Below are 18982 nucleotides of genomic sequence, written 5' to 3'. Positions count from 1 at the left end.
ACAACTATTTCACCTTTACCTGTGTGTACAGAACTCAGCCTTGAAATGGAATTTGTCTTACAGTGAAATGCTCTCCTTTTTCTCTCTGAAACTTGAGTGATGGAAGCTTTTATACTGTACCATAGGAAGGTCTTAAAAGTAACAAAACTTAAAAGCATAAAGGAGCTTTGCAGCGTGTGAACCCACCTTTTACCTGCACCCTGAGCAAAAGACTAACTATCCTTGGTAGAATGATAGTTCCTCACACCCAAAGCAACTGTTCCTTTGTAGGAAGTAATCAGACTTTTCTCCTGAGGAAAATCAGATTAAGGCTAGACCTATAACTAGGTGAAGCCAAGGGATGCTTTTAGGTGGATCCTGAAAGCTACTAATCACTGGTTGAAGGTAAGGCAGAGGACAGCTCTAGTTCTCTAGTTCTCTCCCTGCTACTAGCAGTGCTCCTTTCTGAAAGCTGCTGCTGGAAAAGAGGCAGCTCATCCTGTAAGATGTTAACTAACAGAGAGACACTGACATGTCATGGCATATTTTGCCTCAACAGGAGAGAGAAGCAAGAGGAAGCCATGTGATGGTTTTCTAGGACAGCTTCTTGACACATAAAGCACCCATCTGCAAAGCAACTAGGCTAACACTGCCATCTTTCTCTCCCACCACTCCAAATCCTTAATCTGTTCTTCCTCTGTCCTCTCTCATGCCAGGCACGTTTGCTTTCACACTTTGAACAATGGTCCCTCCAATGCAGCATGTATTTGTGTGGTGCTGGAGAAGGCAAAGGGAACCTGACTGAAACTGCAGTCCCAGTGCATCTTGGAGGAAAATTAGGGAAGAAATCTGCTGTGGACAGTTGCCAGGGGAGACACCATTCTCATGAGTTCAAGTTTTTAATAGCTTTCTTGCTTCTTTTCTGCATGTTCTTCACAAGTATTTAATAATCTTCAGATTTCCTGAAAAGGAAATAGGTGGACAGGCAAGCACTCTGTGCTGTCATCCCTTTACCACAAGGGCTAGAGAGGGTTCTTTCACTGGATCAACCTTTTCCCATATCCCCACTTAAATACACAAGCAATACCCGCCCTAGGAGGTATCCTCTGAACCTTGCATGTATGCACCTCCACATTCGAGTGACAGAATTCACTGTACCATAGTCAGTGTTCACAAAAGTACATTATAAAATGAGATAGAAGTATTTCAAAAACATCTTCATTTAATTATGCTACAATGTCCTATGAGAAGTAATTTTAAATCAGTATTTTCTAAACACCATATCTGAGACCAGAGCAGCAGTGTGCTGTCACTGCATAAACCTTTGGTAAGTGACAGTCCATGCCTTAAAGAAACCCCAATCTAAAAACTAAAAGCAGAAAGAGTGTGATTCTCTGAGTCTGCTCTAAATTCCTGTTTGCCACTATTTGTTATTACATGAGGACCTTTTCAATGCTACCTACATTGCTGATGAGCTCAGCCTCCTAGGTGTTTGCAAAGAATACAGCAAGGGGACCTCACTTTTTTAAGAGTAACCCAAGTGCTCAATCAATTACATGGTTTGTGCTTTGAAACTAGGAATGATTTTGCTCTACAGAGAAAGAGGGAATGGAATAGAAGACAAAGATAAAAAACAGGCTTACAAAAAAGGCAAAAATAGTCAGGTATCTTTGCTGATTCTCAGTACCAGAAGCTGGATATCATCTTCTACCCTTTATGACAAAGACACAGATAGCAAAGAACCTGAATTTCTCTATTTTACATATGTGCTTGGTAATGTATACAGAGCTATTAAGGCATGTGAAAGCCAGTCTTCTGAGGATCTGAACTCAGTATGTAATCCCTCTTGCTCACTGATCTGCCCATGTCTTCTCCTTCAACATTCACATCTCAGCTTCTAGTTCCAAACTAATTTTTGAAGTGAAAATTACCTTCTTCCTGGCAAAAAAATTATTTCTTTCTCAGTGTTGTAGCTCATCACTGGAGATAAAAAGGCAGCAAAATTGCCAATGTGCAAAGCAGCTTGTTTTCAGAATACAAAAAAAAAAAATCTTTTTTTTAATCTGGCAGTCTGACTACTGAATTATCAAGTTAACACTGCTTATGATTGAATAGTAACACTGTTTTGATCCACATTAAAGAAATAAAAAGGATATCTTGTGAACTATGCTTTTTCCAAGTCCTGTCTGCTCAGCCTTACCTTTCCATAGTAACGGAATGGATGGGTCATCACAACTAGAAGCATAACATTTATTACCATCTTCTAGCTCATTGACTGTGTCACCATTTCCCACATTCTTACTTCTAAGGGTGAAGAAATTTTGCATCCTCACATTGTACCTGAAAGTGCAAAGGAAAGATCTGAAAAGGTCGCATTTTGCATTTTCTTGGCAAATTTTTAAGTGTCTGAGAACAGCTTATGCAGGCAAGCAGTAAAGCCAAGACGCATGTTCTCTGACAACTAATGGGAAGTGAAGAGAAAGGACATTCAGTTCAGTGGCAAGCTGATAGGAAAGCAAGGACTGCACCTATCTCTCATGACATACAGCAAACTGCAAAAACGCACTAGAGCAGATTTAGTGAAGGCAGAACGCTGGAGCTGTGGATTCTGGAGCCAGGACATTCACTATACAGCAGCTTCTTTCCTCCTGCATCAGCTTGCAATTCACCTCACTGTTTCTCTCAGTACTGTGTTCCCTTTGTGGGTTCTTGAGTATTTCCAGGACTGCTGACCATACCCTTCTAAAGACAGAATACATCTACTTTAGCACTAGGGTGAGATCTAAGAGGACTGTCAATGAACTCTGCTAAGACTTGATGTAGGAGAAAAGCGAGTTCCAAAAGGGTGATTCGTGAGGGGAAGGCACCAAGGCATAAGTCTAAGCAACTTGAAATAGAAGAGTGGACTCACAGACACTTGAAGTAACAGTCAGACCTCTGACTCTCCTGTCAGAGGCAGTGACACAACAGAAGAACATGTCAGTATACAAGCTGCTATGAGATGGTCTGAAGATAAATACATGCTTAGCAGTCTGTCTGATGTTCCTTTACCTTGTTCTTCAGGGAGTACAAAATATGTGTAATAGCTGACATGGTGTGTGCTTACAATCCAGAGTACCTGGTGGACTTTTCATGTCACTTTGTATAAATGATATTTTCTCTCAACTTTTTCTGAAAGCTACTTTACCTTCGTGCACTATGAAAAGGATGCATGAAAATATTTGCTGTTGATTGAGCACAAATCTAGAAAGAAACTGAGTAAGCATGAAAAAACAAGTGATCTTACACAGAAACATGACTGGTTGTATTGTCCTAATGCAGGAAGGCCAAGGACAAAACCAGACCAAAAGAATGAAGGTCAGTTAACACTTAAAAGGCATACCAAGGAGAAGCACTTACTTCATAATAAGTATGTAGAATAAATACATAATGATGAGTACAAGGCTTTCCCACCTCAAAGAGACAAAAAGAAGTGTTAGGAGGCCATTTAAACAGCTGTATGCTTTACAAGTTTTATGTAGGAGTGTGCCTTAAACATCTGGTACAAGTCACAATTTGTGTACACCAAATTCACATCATTAAGATTAGATGGTGTCTCAGCAGAATGAAGGGGGAAGTAGACTCTCAAGTTTCAATAAATGTGCAAATAAAATGCAATGCATATATTTCAGAAATGTGCAGACTGAAACCACAGCTACCCTCTGAGGATCATAATACCAAGGCCTTTTGTGATTTCAGTGCTGGAGCACAGGCCAAGCACTCTGAGAGCACTCTTTCAGAAGATGCTTCTGTTTTGGGACACCTAGCATGCCCATAAATGTCAACAGTCAGAACCAGAGCAGAGGAACTTTGGTTACCCTCTCTGCACATGTGAATCTTTAGGCCTTATGTATAGCCTCTGTACTTTAAAGTTTCCAGGTTTTTACATTTTCTTTTAGTTTTCCCTGATCCTCATAAAAACTAAAACTAAAGAAAATACATAGATGTGAAATCCTGCTCATACTCTCAGTGTGTAGGAATGAAAGTCAATTACACTGCAACTCTATTTACTGATCAGCCTCATGGCAAATACAGAACTCTATGGAATAATTTACACAACTTACCATTCTATTTTCTCATCATATATGAACTAGAAGAAGGAGAAAAAAGGAAACACATAAATTGATCATTTCTCTGATCTATCTTGCAAAAGAGTCAAATTGTTTAGCAAATATCAGCCATATTTAGCCAGACCTACTCGAGTTTTGACCCTTTCTAATCAGAACTTCCACTGTATGGATTGTGCCCCTCACAAAACACAAACCTTGTGAAAAAGGCTTAGATCCCTGTCAGTGACAGTTATAAATACTATTTAGTAAAATGGTGCAAGCATGCAAAAGACAGATATGTTCACATGTACCCACATGCTGTTCTGTGTAAATGATAGCAAAGTCATTTATTCTGGAGTCCTTTTAACAGTTAAGACTAGTTTTAGCAGAAGAGGCAGCTATTTTACTTCTGTTCTTGGGCCAAGTGGTTATACACGTTTTACGCCACCCTATGTAACTCCCACAACTGAATACGCAGCTGGTGATTCACTTTTACTACAAAATACAAACTGAGTGGGTTCTTCCCTGCCTTGACACCAGATACATTAAATGTGTACTACACTGTTCTGGATGAACAAAGTGGTATCTCACCTGTGCTCTACTTGGAAAAACCCAGAATCTGTGAAATAAAATTACTGTGTAGAAGTAAGAAACAGTCATCTTCCCTATTTAAAATAGAAGTGCAGCTCAAAATTTTTCAGTTCCACAGCAAGCAGTACCTTAGGTCAGAAAAGAGTACTAATTGCACTGAGTAACAGTAGCCTGCAGACTTTACAAACCGTAGGTACGAGATAAATGGACACTGATGGGCACGATGGACAAATATTCTGTGGGGCTGTATGAAATTTTCATATTTGGACCACACATTGTGGAGCTGAGCTCTCACTTCCAGATGTAACTAGAACTAGCTAAGAAAATAATTATTTGCCAGTGTGTATCAATGGTTAGCATTCTGGTCCTCCAAAAATTCAAGCAATGAAAAAATTCAAGCATTAATTGATAAGAGAAGTACTTACAACAATAAGTACGATCACAGATATCGTGTAGTATACAGAATCCCGGAACACAGCCCACTGGGTAAGACAAACCACCTGAAAAATACCACACCTTCAGCCAACAAAAATATTCAATTACAAAGACAAAAAAAGGTCCACATCTTGCAATAACTTAGGTGTATGAGCAAAATTATTAGCATTACTGGCAATAATTCTGAAACCAATTGCAGTTTTCTGCTAGCAGAAAGACATACCAGTCTGTTAGAAAACGGATCTATAACAATCACCAGTAACAAAAATCATATAGAAACTTCCATTAATTAAATACATTTCTTACTAATGACATTTGATTTGTTCATAATTTCAATTGTAAAATACAATTTATTGTACTGCAGCAGATCAATGGCTCCCTCTTCATTGTATTTGTATCCAATATATTGGACTTACTACCTGAAAAAATATGATACACAGTTTAACCATCTACTCAGTAGATGGAAAAAATCTCATGCTTGTGTCTAGATTCTTTGGTCATCATCAGTACCAGAAAGGATCAGCATATGCCACCAATCAGTTGACTGTAAACACATTGTATTTTACGAAGAGGAACCAGTTTTCTCTTTTTCTCTGTATGCTACATGTTCAGAGTGCTGAAATTACAGTTGAACTTTTTGGAAACATTTGCTATTTGTAAAGCATTTGCAAATTCTTTCTAATATTTGACATTTTTCACAATGCCATTTTTGTCTTTGACTATTTTTTTTAACATTTTCTCATGGAAACCCGTGAATTGTAAGCAACTGAACTGTATAAAGATAAATATCTTACTAACCTGTCCTGCAAACAATCCACAGACACCAACAATGCAGAGGATGTTGAAAACTGCTGAACCAACAATGGTCCCTACTCCTACATCTCCGTGAGTGATAAATACACCTGCAGAGGGAGCAAAACATACATAATTACCTCTGTCATTTCATTTTAGGTCACTTAGAACAAGTACTACTTGAAGAAATTGTTTGAAAGTTTAAGCAAAGCAGGTTTCATAATTAATGCTCTCTTTTCTCTTTTTTGTGCTTTTAGTTTAGGCTCCACAGTTCTGGCTTAAAATATCTACATATATGCTTTTATTAAAAGTAAATGATTTCCTAGCTAGTTAGTTCAACAGCAAGTTCTGTTTCACAGCTTGATTGTTAGTGGTGCAGTAATCCATTCAGAAGAGTATAAAGCATCTCCAGTCAGTCATTAGAAGCATGGAATTTATTTCCAGTATAATAAAGCACAGAAATCTTTCTTCCAGGTGAGCAACCAGATAACGTTCGCTAAAGTTATATGATTGCTAAAGTGAGCCCTAAAGGCTTACACTTCCTGTTTTTTAGTAAGTTGGATGCGAGGTTATGATGCATTCCTTTAGACAGTCTTTCCCTAAAGTTTGTAAAAATGTCAATCAGGATAGCAGCAGAAAGACAACAAAGGCTTTACTAAAGACAGATTTATCTAATTTAAGCCATCGTGCTGCTAGAAAGCTACAATCTAGTTGCCAAACCTGGTTGGACAAATCCCATGATTAGCAAGCTGCTATCAGTGGTTACAGGCTGTTCAGAAGGGACAGGTGAGGACAGAGGGGTGGGGGCAGTTGCCCTCTTCATCAAGAAATGGATAGACTTCAAAGAGCTGTCTCTGAAGAATACCCACAAGTGGGTTGAAAGACTACGAGTAAGAATTAGAGACTGAGCCAACAAAGGGAACCTCATTATCGATGTCTACTACAGGCCACCTGATCAAGAGGAGCCTACTGACAAAGCCTTCTTGCTCCAGCTACAGGAGGCATCACACTCATAGGCTCTTGTCCTGCTAGGGGAACTTCAACCATCCAACATCTGCTGGAAAAGAAGCATGGCGAGCTGTAGGCAATCCAGGAGGCTCCCGGAGTGCATGGAGGATAACTTCTTCAGCCAGGTAATAGACAGCCCTACCATAAAGAATCCAATGCTGGACCATTGGTCACCAGTGCATGTGAGACTGGAGGCAGCCTGGGCTGCAGTGATCATGCAGTGGTGCAGTTCGCAGTCCTGAGGGATATGGGTCAGGCAAAAAGTAAAGTCAGGACGCTGAATTTTAGGAAAGCAAACTTTCAACTGTTCAAGGAGCTAGTCAGTAGCTCCTTGAACTTCAATAGAAACTGCCCACAGGGACAAGGGAGCAGGACAGAGCTGGATCTCAGGATGTTTTCCATAAAGCACAAGAACTCTCAACAACCATGTTGAAGGTCTAAGGAATCAGGAAAGGAAGGCAAGACACCATCATGGCTGAGCCGAGACTGCTGGTCAAACTAAACAGCAAGACAACCTTCCACAGGCAGTGGAAGCAGGGACAGGTATCCTAGGCAGAATATAGGGATACTGCCTGTGTGTGTAGGGATAGGGTCAAAAAGGCTAAGGCATGGCTGCAGCTGAACTTGGCATGGGATGAAAAGAATAACAGAAAGGGCTTCTACAGGTATGTAAGCAAGAAAAGGAAGGTCAAAGAAAGCATACTCCCCTGATAAACAAGGCTGTCAAACCGGCAACAACAGATGAGGAGGAGGCTGAAGTACTCAACAACATTTTGCCTCAGTCCCCATTGGCAACCTGTCTTCCTGCACCCCTTGAGTGAATGGGAAGATGGGAACTGTGGGGAGCAAAGTCCATCTTTATATAAGTGGCGCACGTCTGTAGTCCCAGCTGTCGGGGAGGCTGAGCCTGACGGACCACTTGAGCCCAGAAGTTCTGGGATGCAGGTGCTGTGCCGGGTGGGCATCTAAGCTAAGGCTGCCATCAATATAGTGACCATGGGGAGCTGCAGGACACCAGCTTGACTAACAAGGGGTCCCAAAGGCCCCCAGACCTAATTCCCAAAGGAGCATGTCGGGGGGCAGAACCAGTGTTGGACAGATCTGGGATTGGGTGGACCTTATTATAAAATCATAGAACCACTCTCTGGGTGCGTGCGCGTGGTGTGTATTCCCCTGGGCCTACGGCCTCATTAAAGGACCTGCTCTCTTTATCTTATACACTAAATTGGCCTGGAGTCTCTTTCAGCAACAGTTTTCTGATCTTCTCACTGTAAGAGATCAGGTTTGTGACCACCTAGGAACCTGTGTGTATGTCCATGGGACCTGACAAGATGTATTCCAGAGTCCTGAAGGAACCGGCTGATGTAGTTGCCAAGCCACCCTCTGTGATATTTGAAAAGTCATGGCAGTCAGGTGAAGTCCCAAGTGACTGGGAAAAGGGAAACCACTCCCATGGAAGGAGGACCCTGGGAACTACTGACTTGTCAGCCTCAATTCTGTGCCTGGGATGACTATGGAACAGATCCTACAAGACATTGTGTTGAGGCACATGGAGAACAGGGAGGGGATTACAGAGAACCAGCATGGATTCACCAAGGGCAGCTCCTGCTTGACTGGCCTAGTGGCATTCTATGATGGAGTGACTGCATCAGTGGAGAAGGGAAGGAAGAACTATGAATGTCATCTGTGTGTGACACAGTCTCCCACAATGTCCTCCTCCCTAAATTGTAGAGATGTGGATTTGATGGGTGGACTGTTCAGTGAATGAGGAATTGGTTGGATGGTTGCATTCAGAGGGTAGTGGTTAATGGCTCAGAGTCCCCATAAACATTGGTGATAACTAATGTCCCTCAGAGGTACATACTGGGACAAGTAGTGTTTAATATCTTTATCAATGACATAGGCATGGGATCGAGTGCATCCTCAGCAACTCTGCAGTTCAACATCAAGATATGTAGTGCAGTTGACACACCTGAGGGACAGGATGCCATCCAGAGGGATTTGGACAAGCTCAGGAAGTGGGTGCATGTGAACCTCACGAGGTTCAACAAGGTCAAGTGCAACTTCCCACATCTGGTTCATGGCAATCCCTAGTACCAAAACAGGCTGAGGGATGAACAGATTGAGAGCAGCCCTGCCAAGAAGGACTTGAGGGGTGCTGGTGGATGAGAGGCTGAGCATGAGCTAGCAATGTGCCCTTGCAGCCCAGAAAGCCAAATGCATCCTGGGCTACATCAAAAGCAGCGTGGCCAGCAGGTCAAAGGAGGAGATTCTGCCCCTCTACTCTGCTCTTGTGAGGCCCCATCTGGAGTGTTGAGTCCAGCTTGGGATCCCTAGCACAGGAGGGACACGGACCTGTGGAAGCGAGTCCAGAGGAGGGCCACAAAGATGATCAGGAGTGGAACACCTTTCCTGTGAGGACAGATTGGGAGAGTTGAGTTTGTTCAGCCTGGAGAAGTGAAGGCTCTGAGGAGATCTTGTTACTGCCTTTCAATACTTACAGGGATCTTAAAAGAAAGATATGGACAAACTTTTTAGTAGGACCTCTAGAACAAGGGGTAATGGGTTTAAATTAAAAAGAGGGTAGATGCAGAATAGATAAAAGGAAGAAATTTTCTACAATGAGAGTGGTGAGATGCTGGTACAGATTACTCAGTGATGGCCCCACCCCTGGAAACATTCAAGGTCAGGTTGGATGGAGCTCTGAGCAATCTCATCTAGTTGGAGATGTCCCTGATTATTGGAGAGGGTTGGACTAGGTGACCTTTAATGGTCCCTTCCAATAGAAACCCTAGAGCTGGAGGCAGTACTCTAGGTGGGGTCTCATGAGAATGGAGTAGACGGGCAGAATTACCTCCCTCGACCTACTGGCCACGCTTCTTGTGATGCAGCCGGCTGCAAATGCATGTTGGGCTGCACATTGACAGATCATGATGAGCTTCTCATCATACAACACCCCCAAGTCTTTTTCCTCAGGGCTGCTCTTAATCCATTTCCAAATATATCAAATTATCTCTCAGGGGACTTCAATGAATCTCTCCTTTTACTTCCTGTGTTCAGAATGAGACATTCCTCTCTATGTTTTGAGAGGAGACTCATAGTTTCATGAGATATTTTGAGTAGTTAATTATACCATGAACCACAGACTAGCTGACAGCTGCAATTGCTGATTATAAATTGACAGAAGAATGGTAGCACTTTTGGGTACCTGTGCTTGATCTGCTGCTGATTTTTTAACAGCAGATCTAATAAAAGATTGTGTGTGGGCTCCATACCTATAACAGATGCAAACAGTTCTGGAGTGGAGCTCCCTGCTGCCATGAATGTGGCTCCAGCAACATCTTCACTCAAATGTAGTTTCTGGAAGAAAACAATTGGTAATTTCAACACTGCTACTGTATTTACATTGTGGAGTTCTACAGTTATGTGTGTAACTGAATAGTCAATTGTGGCTTACATGCAGCTGATCAAAGAAAAGCATCTCTGCAGATTCAAAAAGACTGTAAACATCTCAAATTGTTTTCATTAATTTACTTTTGAAACTCTAAACACAATCATTCAAGAATTAAGGGCAACTCTTGGGGCTTCTAAAATTTGAAAATAAAAATCCATACAAGAAAAATATAACCTCTGTGAATAAATCTTACTAACAGCTGGCATGATTCTGGCTTCACTTAACAACTGTTAATCAAAAGTGAGTCCGCTGACACAGATAAAATTAGTCCTATTAGACACAGAGGCCTGTGTATGGTAGACAGATCTATTTTTATGAGTGTCTCTTAAGCTCTAATAGGATATAGATAACCTAGAGTTCTCAGACCAGCATAAACATGCATAGCTTCATAAGTGGGCTCCATCAATTTAACACCATATGAAGATCTTTCCCTTGAACTATAAACAGGTTTTATGGAAAAGTTTTTTCCTTTTTGAGAGTCTCTAAGCTCATCTTTAGTACACTGTTTTTCCTTCAAGGATACAAAAGTAATCAGTGACAAAAGGACAAGTATAAAAATACTGTATTTTTCACGCAATTTGGCTGAAACCATTCTGAGCTGATGACAATGGCACCCTACACAACTTGACAAAACATAAACACAAATTTGATCTGTTACCAGTCATACTGTTGCAGGACCTCAAACCTAAGTGTGCTATTTGAACTCTTCTAAGTTGTTTTAATGTTCAGCAGAACATGAGACAAGAGGTAAAGATTTTATGAAGGATCAGTAACCAGTAACTGGTACAACCAAAGTGGTACAATTTAAATATCGTGTCTAAGGTGCACACTGAAAACAGAACAACTGAAGGGAAAGATCCCTATTGAGTATCTTACTATTATTGACCACCTCCCTTATCTTCTATTTGTTCTTCTTCTGCTAAGTGTAAGTACATAGCTGTAACAATAACGGAAATTTAGTACATATAGCCATAGGAAAAAAGACTTTTTAACTAGCTAAAGGAGTTCTTCAGAAAATGGTCACTCATATTTTTGTTTAAAAACAAAGCAGATGAGATTTTCATTTTGCCCTCAAAAAGGAATTAATATCTATATTTGTACTGTGTATTCATTTCATAGTAGTTCACCAAAGTCTTACTTAAAACAACATTTACATGCCAAGTATAAATTCTACCCTGTCCCCATCAAATCACTGAATTAGAATCCCACGTAATTTTTGCAAAGTCTTCTCAACAATTACATAAAGGCATAATATTTACTTTTTTTTTTGCTTAAAAAATGTGTATTCTCTTTCCATATCAAACCATCACACATTCTCCCTTTTCTCCACTTTATGCTAGAACCGCATACACTTCCTTTCTCCTTGATGATACAGTGGTAGATGTGCAATTAGATTTGCATAATACATTAATTAATCTATTTACGATTTCTTTTCACAAGTGACTATTAAAACCAGGAGCACAATAATAAACCCAACTCATCCATAAGCCATATCTCTTCTAGCTACATGCTTCAGGTATTTTAAGAGTGAGTTTTGCTATCTGATCTCATTAAATCTCTGATTTTTTCTGCTTGAGTGTAGCCACGGAACAAGTGTGCACAGACCACAGGTTCATTTTTTGATGGAAGCTCAAATCACTTGAAAAGGATCAAGGCCAAAAAGTTGACAGGACTGAACTGCAAACAGCGATCACAAAAATGTTTGATTCTGTAATATTCTCTACATAAAATTCCAAAAGAGTAATAAAGTTCTCTAACATACCTCACATATTTTCTCTAAGGATGGAACAAAGAAGTCATCACATACTATGGCCAAAGCATAGAACATATAAAGAGCCTGTAAAGAAAATAAATTCAGAAAATGCTTCAGATTTTTCCTGTACATGAAAAGAGGAAAAAAGGTAATGCTATTTTTATTCAAACTAGCAGAAATATATAGCTTTATTTTTTATTCCATTTCAAATAAAAATCTCCCTGCGTGAAACCAGAATTTTGAATGTAAGATTTAGTTTAGAACAAGAATGTTTGTCAGATTCTTGAATGTGAAAGGTACCACAGTTTGACAGAATAGGGTGCCACAACAGACTTCATTTAAAGAAAAGTAATGGATAAGGCTTACGAAGTTACATAATCATCTTCTACATTTTCATTTAATTATCAGACCAAGTAATTAAATAGAAAGTAATACCAAGTTGACTAACTCAGGAAATAATTACAATAATACTCAGGAAATAATTACAATTGGAAATGAGCGGACCCTGGCCATGCATCACTGCACCAAAACTCCTGGGAATGATCCTGGTTCCCTGCATACATGTGATTCTCCTACTGTCTTATGTGGCTTTCTGTGCTGTGCCCATGCAGCGGGCCTAACCTTGCTGTTGTCCATCAAACACAACTCCTTCTTACCTTCCCTGAGCTGGGAATGAAAAACTGGAGCCTGCAGGCCTTACTTGCTTTGTGTTTTCTACAATAAAATGTAAAACTCCACATGATACTTTCTATATTTATTTTGAGTTGTTTTTAATTACGATTGTATCTTTTGCATAGAGGCACAAAAGGAAGGAAAGAGACACAAGAATCTTCTACACCATGCTAAATGTCTTTGATAAAGGAATCCCAAACTCTGTCTATATAAGATGAAATACAAGCAGAAGTCTGTGATCCATGCTGCCATGATTTTATCTCCAAGAGGATGAATGAGTAGGCATTGCAAATTCAGACTTGCACAATTTTCCTAAATAAATCATAGAGTCATAGAATCGTTTAGGTTGGAAAAGACTCTTAAGATCACCAACTCCAACTGTTAAACTGACAATACCAAGTCCACCACTATACCACGTCCCTAAGATGTTACCTTTTAAGCACTTGTACTCTACATATAGACATATTAGAAATACTGAAATCAAAGTATTAGAAACATGTTGATATATACAGAGCTCTACTTAGTAAGGTCTCTAAGATGATTAATATCTTATTAAAAATTAAAAGAAGAACAAAAATAAATAACATAAAAAGAAAACAAAAATTTAGCACAGCAGAGAAAAACTTACAGCAATGATATGAAGCAGAATTCCTCCTTGCCGACGTTCTTTATTTGTAAAGATATCTTCAGGAAATTCATGAATGGCTAAAAGAGAAATATACTTTTTAAAAAAAAAAATTACAACCTTTTTAAATGGAAGAGTGAAAAATAAGGATTAATCTGTAGAAACATATGATCAAACATGAGTGTCTCTTCCGATGTATTACATTATAGTTTGCCATTTCAGAATTTCTTTTCTTCTCTGCAGAAAAAACAAAGAACTGGTATTGAGGTACTATTATCATCGCTCCAGTGACTTAAACTAACCTCCACTGTACTAAGAGTTTCACATGCTTAAAGCCTTATTTATACTATCTCCTCTGTGATAGGTACAGGCACAAAAATTCATCCTGAAACAATACTTCTGACTTTGTGTCTTATCTGAAAAATTACGCAATGGTTGTAACCTTCTATCAGTCTCTTAGCTATAAACTATAGCGTTCTGCAGTCTTGCAAATCATTTCACAAATATTAAAGTGATTCCAAGCACTTTCTAAAGAAAGTCTACTATCTAAATCTGCTGAAGGAAGGAATGAAGCATAAATGGTAGGTGAACAACAGGAACATTCAAAGACATGAGTTTGGGGATTTCTGACTGTGACTGACAAGACAGGCAGGGATAAAGATCTGTGGTGCCTCAGACAGGAGTATGGGAAGTCTAAGGGTGGAAATTATTTTACAGAATCATAAAGGTTGGAAAAGACCTCTGAAATCATAGAGTCCTACCTTTGAATGAACACCACCATGCCAACTAAACCATAGCACCAAGTGCCACATCCAGTCATTTCTTGAACACTTCCAGGGATGGTGACTCCACAATGTTGCCGGGCAGCCCACTCCAAAGCTCAACAACCCTCTTAGGGAAGAAATTCTTCCTGGTGTCCAATCCTCACCTGGCTACAACCTCTGTTCAGGTAGTTGTAGAGAGCGGTAAGGTCTCTCCTGAGCCTCCTTTTCTCCAGGTTAAACACCCCCAGCTCCCTCAGCTGCTTCTCACAGGATTTGTGCTCCAGACCCTTCACCAGCTCTGTTGCCCTTCCCTGAGAATGCTCCAGCATCTCAATGTCTTTCTTGTAATGAGGGACCCAAAATTAAACACAGTACCTGAGGTGCAGCTAGTGCTGAATACTGGAATCCACTGGAATCCAAATGAACTGAAATCAATAAATTATTATTTAGAAAGGTATGTTCCTTTCTACAAGGAGTTGCAGACGTAGCTTGACAACAAGATAAGCTCCAGAAAGTTCTAACAAATTTACCATACTATACTGAATCGGGGCAAAGGAAACAGAGGGAATATATGATCATCTTCCCCATATTCAAGTCTGCCACATTAAAGAAATGCTTAAGAGCAGAATATATGATATTTATGCTGTCCCATTTTAAATTTCAATGCCATATTTTCTCCATTTTTGATATAATTCTGCAAACAATAACCACGAACATAGAAAAAAAAGAAATTGAGGTATGGTTGATGTTTTTTAGCTACTAAACTTAAAACACACTAACCCAGCCTTATTTTCAGGAAACGTTGAACTGTAACTCTTTGAAGATTACACTTTTTAGAGGATCTTAAATTTGAGTTACCTGTAATCACCAAACACACTTGAAAATCTTACCTGCAGTGAGAGGAATTTTCTAATTTTAAAGACCCAAATGACTTCTCATCTACTTAGTCTTTCAGTTTTAGATAAATACAAAAGTGTCTCTTCTTATCTGTACTACACACACTTACATATATTGCAAATGTCTAGCTTGACAGATTCGAACAGTTTCCCCATGTAAAGTTGAATATCCTTTAGCTCTGTTTTTTCCTTAGTGCCCACTATCATAAATATATTATCTTTGAATTAATACAGTGGCAACAAGCAGTGTTTAAAACCCTATATACATAATTCATACTTACCTTTCAAAATTTGAAGTTAACATTTTATGAAATCTTTTTAAATCCTCTTAGTATTTGAGAACCACTATACTTTTGTTAAAAATACTAACACTCTGCAGAATATTTAGCATAACAACAGACGTTCAGTAGCAATGACTGACTCTAATTCCGTTATTGATTTGCATTAGGCTTTCCATTAAGATCTAGTCTTACTGTTATATTCTGACTGGAACCAGTATCAGCATGTGGTACTGAATAGAGCTTTCCTTTTCTTTTACATCTCAGACAACAAAAACTATACACAACTGTAGTAAATTTCGCTTGGGCACTCCTGAATCTGATCCTACTCCTAGGGAAACGTTCTATTCCTGGTCCTCCTATTGTCACCACCAGGAAAAATGAAAACAATAGTGGAAATAAATACATAAATACATCAGCACAATAGCACAATAATACCCCATTGCTCACATTCAAGGGTATGCAGAATACTTCAGTGACTAAAGACTATCAGCACAACAGTTTCCAGGACTAGCTTCAAGAAAGTGGTCTGAGCTGCTACAGAACTCCATTGTCTTCAAGGGCCACGATTTGCACTGTAATGAGATTTGTGACCTTATGGAACAGTTTAAGAAAATAGCACTGCCATACAAATGCCAACCACACTTTAAATAACAGAGATTTGCCTATCAAGCCAAACAAATTCAAGTACTTCTAAAATTAAAATATGTGAATAAAATTTCCTCCTTTTTGTTTAGTTTTCATCACTGTTACCATCAGACAACAAAAAGGATGGTGGAAATATACATAAACCAAGAGAAAAGTGGTTGCATTGTAGTTTTGAGACAGACACTGTATTCACAGTTGACATTCGTACAATGCACCCAAAGCATGTGGTTTTAAATAAATTCTGCCTATTAACAACTGATATTAACTGAAGTGATTACTAACTAAAAAAGCATTAAGGAAACTTCTCCTTTGAGAGAAAAGACCCAGAGCTGCTGGCATCTTACATAATATGGTTGTTCTTACATCACTAGCTGAAACCATGCCCACATGGATGTATTCAGGACACGTATACTATTTTTTGTACTGCATCTCCCATTTTGTCCTCTGCCTCCTCCATTCAAGATGCAGCTGTGAGAATACACATATTCCAGCAATGCATTAGGACAGGAAAGAACAGAGCCCTGGCCTAAGTCTGTAGCAATGATAACAGGACCCTGCACATGAGGTAGATCCTTTCACATAATCGGATGCAAAGGTTTGCGGCTCCCATCACAGGAGTTTGTGTCAGAAGCACCATCCCCTTTACTCCCACCATACAGCAGAGGGAATATACGCCTGTCCCCTAACCTTGCAAAATGCATGTGCTACGTGGGAAGTATTACCTACCTGGTAATCTCATTCAGTTGACTAAAAAATATTTCACAGTATAACTCAAAATATTTCACAGTATATATATGGTCAAGTCAGTATAAACTGGTTTTAAGAAGCATGAACAAAAATCACTATCTCTCTAATACTTCTAATGGGACTTCAGTTATCCACAGTTAATACTAAATAGGAAATCAGAAGTACAGAAGATGGCAAAGGTAAAAGCCAGAAGATAAAAATGAGCCTAGACATCTGATCACAAAACAAATACAAACCATCTTCACTGCAAACTGTCTTGCTTCAAATATAGTCTGGTGATAATAGTATTAGTAATAAACAATTACATGTAATAAATATCTGCTTGCCTCATAGAGGTAATATTAAATGAATTAACATGAAGACAACTTTTCTCAAAGATAATGCTGCTCTCTACACAGAACTCATGGTATGCAGTTGTTCTCACAAAGAGACACTATAAAATCTTCTTTAAAAATCAGGGAAATGAAACAATGCTCTGGAGCTTTTTTCCTTAATGAAATGGCTATCTAATAAATAAAATGTAAATAAAATGATTTTATTATTTATTATTTTAAATAATTATTTGTTTTTCTTACCTACTGCTTTGATAATCTGGTTTCTCAGAAACAAGTTGTTTGGATTCCTTTGTATCCTAGCTTAGGCCTGGGAATTCAACAACACTGAACTGAGAGGGGCAGTGGTATTCCCTCATCTGTTTAAGCTGATAGAGAGGATATGGCTTTATCAGAGTTTGAGAGAGCACAACCTGCCTTCACAGTACAATGTGATTTGTGTACATGGCAGGGCATCGCTCTACTTCACACAGATATTTTCTCATATATGGGAGATGGAGCTATCTCGCTGCCTGAGTGGGAGCTACATCTCCTTGGTTTCTACTGAAAAGAGACAGAACAGATGGGAGAAGGAGATGAAATGAAGAGCAGTACATCTAATGGGGCTAACCTTTGCCAAAAAAAGGAAGGGAACATACACTGATCATCTTAAAATCAGCTAGAAATCCAGAAATATTTATCCTGCTGGTACTGTTGCAAACTCGTGGCTGCTACAGCTCATCTTATCCAGCACAGATTTGAGGAGGAAGGGAGGGCACTAAAAAGCCAAGTCTATATTGAAATTGCCATCATTCTGCAGCTTGTTCCCTCTCTCCAATCATGAAATGAGTGGGGAAACAAAAGCAGCTTATCCAGCTACGACTTGGAGGGGACACCACCACCTTTTTCTCTGAGTCATGGACACAAAAAAATCCTTTACTATGGTATGACAGAAAGGATGATTCACTGTTGATAAAAAGCTCTAGCTGAGCTGTCTGTGGCTAAAGAGCTATACAAGGCATGCAAATAGCACGCCTCAGAACAGAACCCAAGAGCAGCTGCACAGCATAAGCTGTCTGCATGGCTCTGAAGTGAAGTGCTGGCAGGCAGCAGCTGGGGTAACCCTGGCACGCCAGTGACACCTGCCTGGATTTAGGCTGTTACTGGATTAATCCCGGGTGTCGTCAGAGCATTGTTCCCACATGCCCTATCCCTACTGTGACAGGCAGGCTGCCAATGAAGTTAAATTTCAAAATCTCCTAAGCCTGACAACCATCTCAACAACCACGTGGATCTGTGGTTTTATAACCTGCCTTGACATGTGATTTCTTCACCTTATTAGCAGTTGATTTACTCACAACAAACATGCCAACTCTTAACACCTGCTAAGCATTCAACTACATGCAAGCCCACTACAACTCTTAAAATTTTTCCTCACAGGATAAAGGAATCTGTAGATGTTTGAAGGAAGATGTGTAATTGGCTCCTGCCTTAGCAGGAAGGGGGTTACTCAAATATATGCAGAAGCCCACTGCCCCTTCTAAGCCTGCATCTTGCTCCTCTGCCCATGCTCCTCTGTGCCTTGAGGCACATTACAGATTGCAATGCCTATATCTTTGCCCTGGCCTTCAGGGATTGCTGATCATCAGATGCACCCAGGGCACAGGTATAAGAGGAAGAAGGACAGACAGAGACAGAATTACATACTTCCACTTTTATCCCCTTAATAATCATATTCACAAGCCAGCTTGAATATTTCAAACTTGTATTATTTGTTTAAGCACTGCAAGCAGCTTTAGGCACCTCTGCACTTAGTGTATTTCAGCTTATATGCAACTCCCTTTTCACATTTCAGATCCTCATCTTTCCAAGGCCTGGTGTTGTGTTCATACATATATAATTGTGCCTCAGTGACAGTGAACAGACTCATTATTGCGTGAG

General features: G+C 39.6%; 1 protein-coding gene across 2 annotated transcripts in view; it reads right to left on the bottom strand.

Moving 5' to 3' along the window:
- Positions 1-18982, bottom strand: part of SLC24A4 (solute carrier family 24 member 4) — a 97459-nt gene that overhangs the window by 28036 nt on the left and 50441 nt on the right. Inside the window, exons 3-10 of one of the 2 annotated variants that reach the window (XM_039382670.1) lie at positions 13401-13477; positions 12110-12184; positions 10169-10253; positions 5892-5995; positions 5084-5158; positions 4083-4108; positions 3379-3432; positions 2180-2319 (exon numbers count right to left, since the gene is read on the bottom strand). In XM_039382670.1, the coding sequence (XP_039238604.1) occupies positions 2180-2319; positions 3379-3432; positions 4083-4108; positions 5084-5158; positions 5892-5995; positions 10169-10253; positions 12110-12184; positions 13401-13477 (636 nt within the window). The remainder of the gene's footprint in view (positions 1-2179; positions 2320-3378; positions 3433-4082; positions 4109-5083; positions 5159-5891; positions 5996-10168; positions 10254-12109; positions 12185-13400; positions 13478-18982) is intronic. The other variant, XM_027746101.2, reaches the window with a different exon arrangement.

The sequence above is a fragment of the Pipra filicauda genome, unplaced genomic scaffold, assembly GCF_003945595.2.
Source record: "Pipra filicauda isolate LSUMZ 115617 unplaced genomic scaffold, ASM394559v2 scaffold27_size4233163_pilon, whole genome shotgun sequence".
Lineage (NCBI taxonomy): Eukaryota > Metazoa > Chordata > Aves > Passeriformes > Pipridae > Pipra > Pipra filicauda.
Note: the sequence above shows the minus strand (reverse complement) of the source record. Positions and strands in the feature narration are given on the sequence as shown.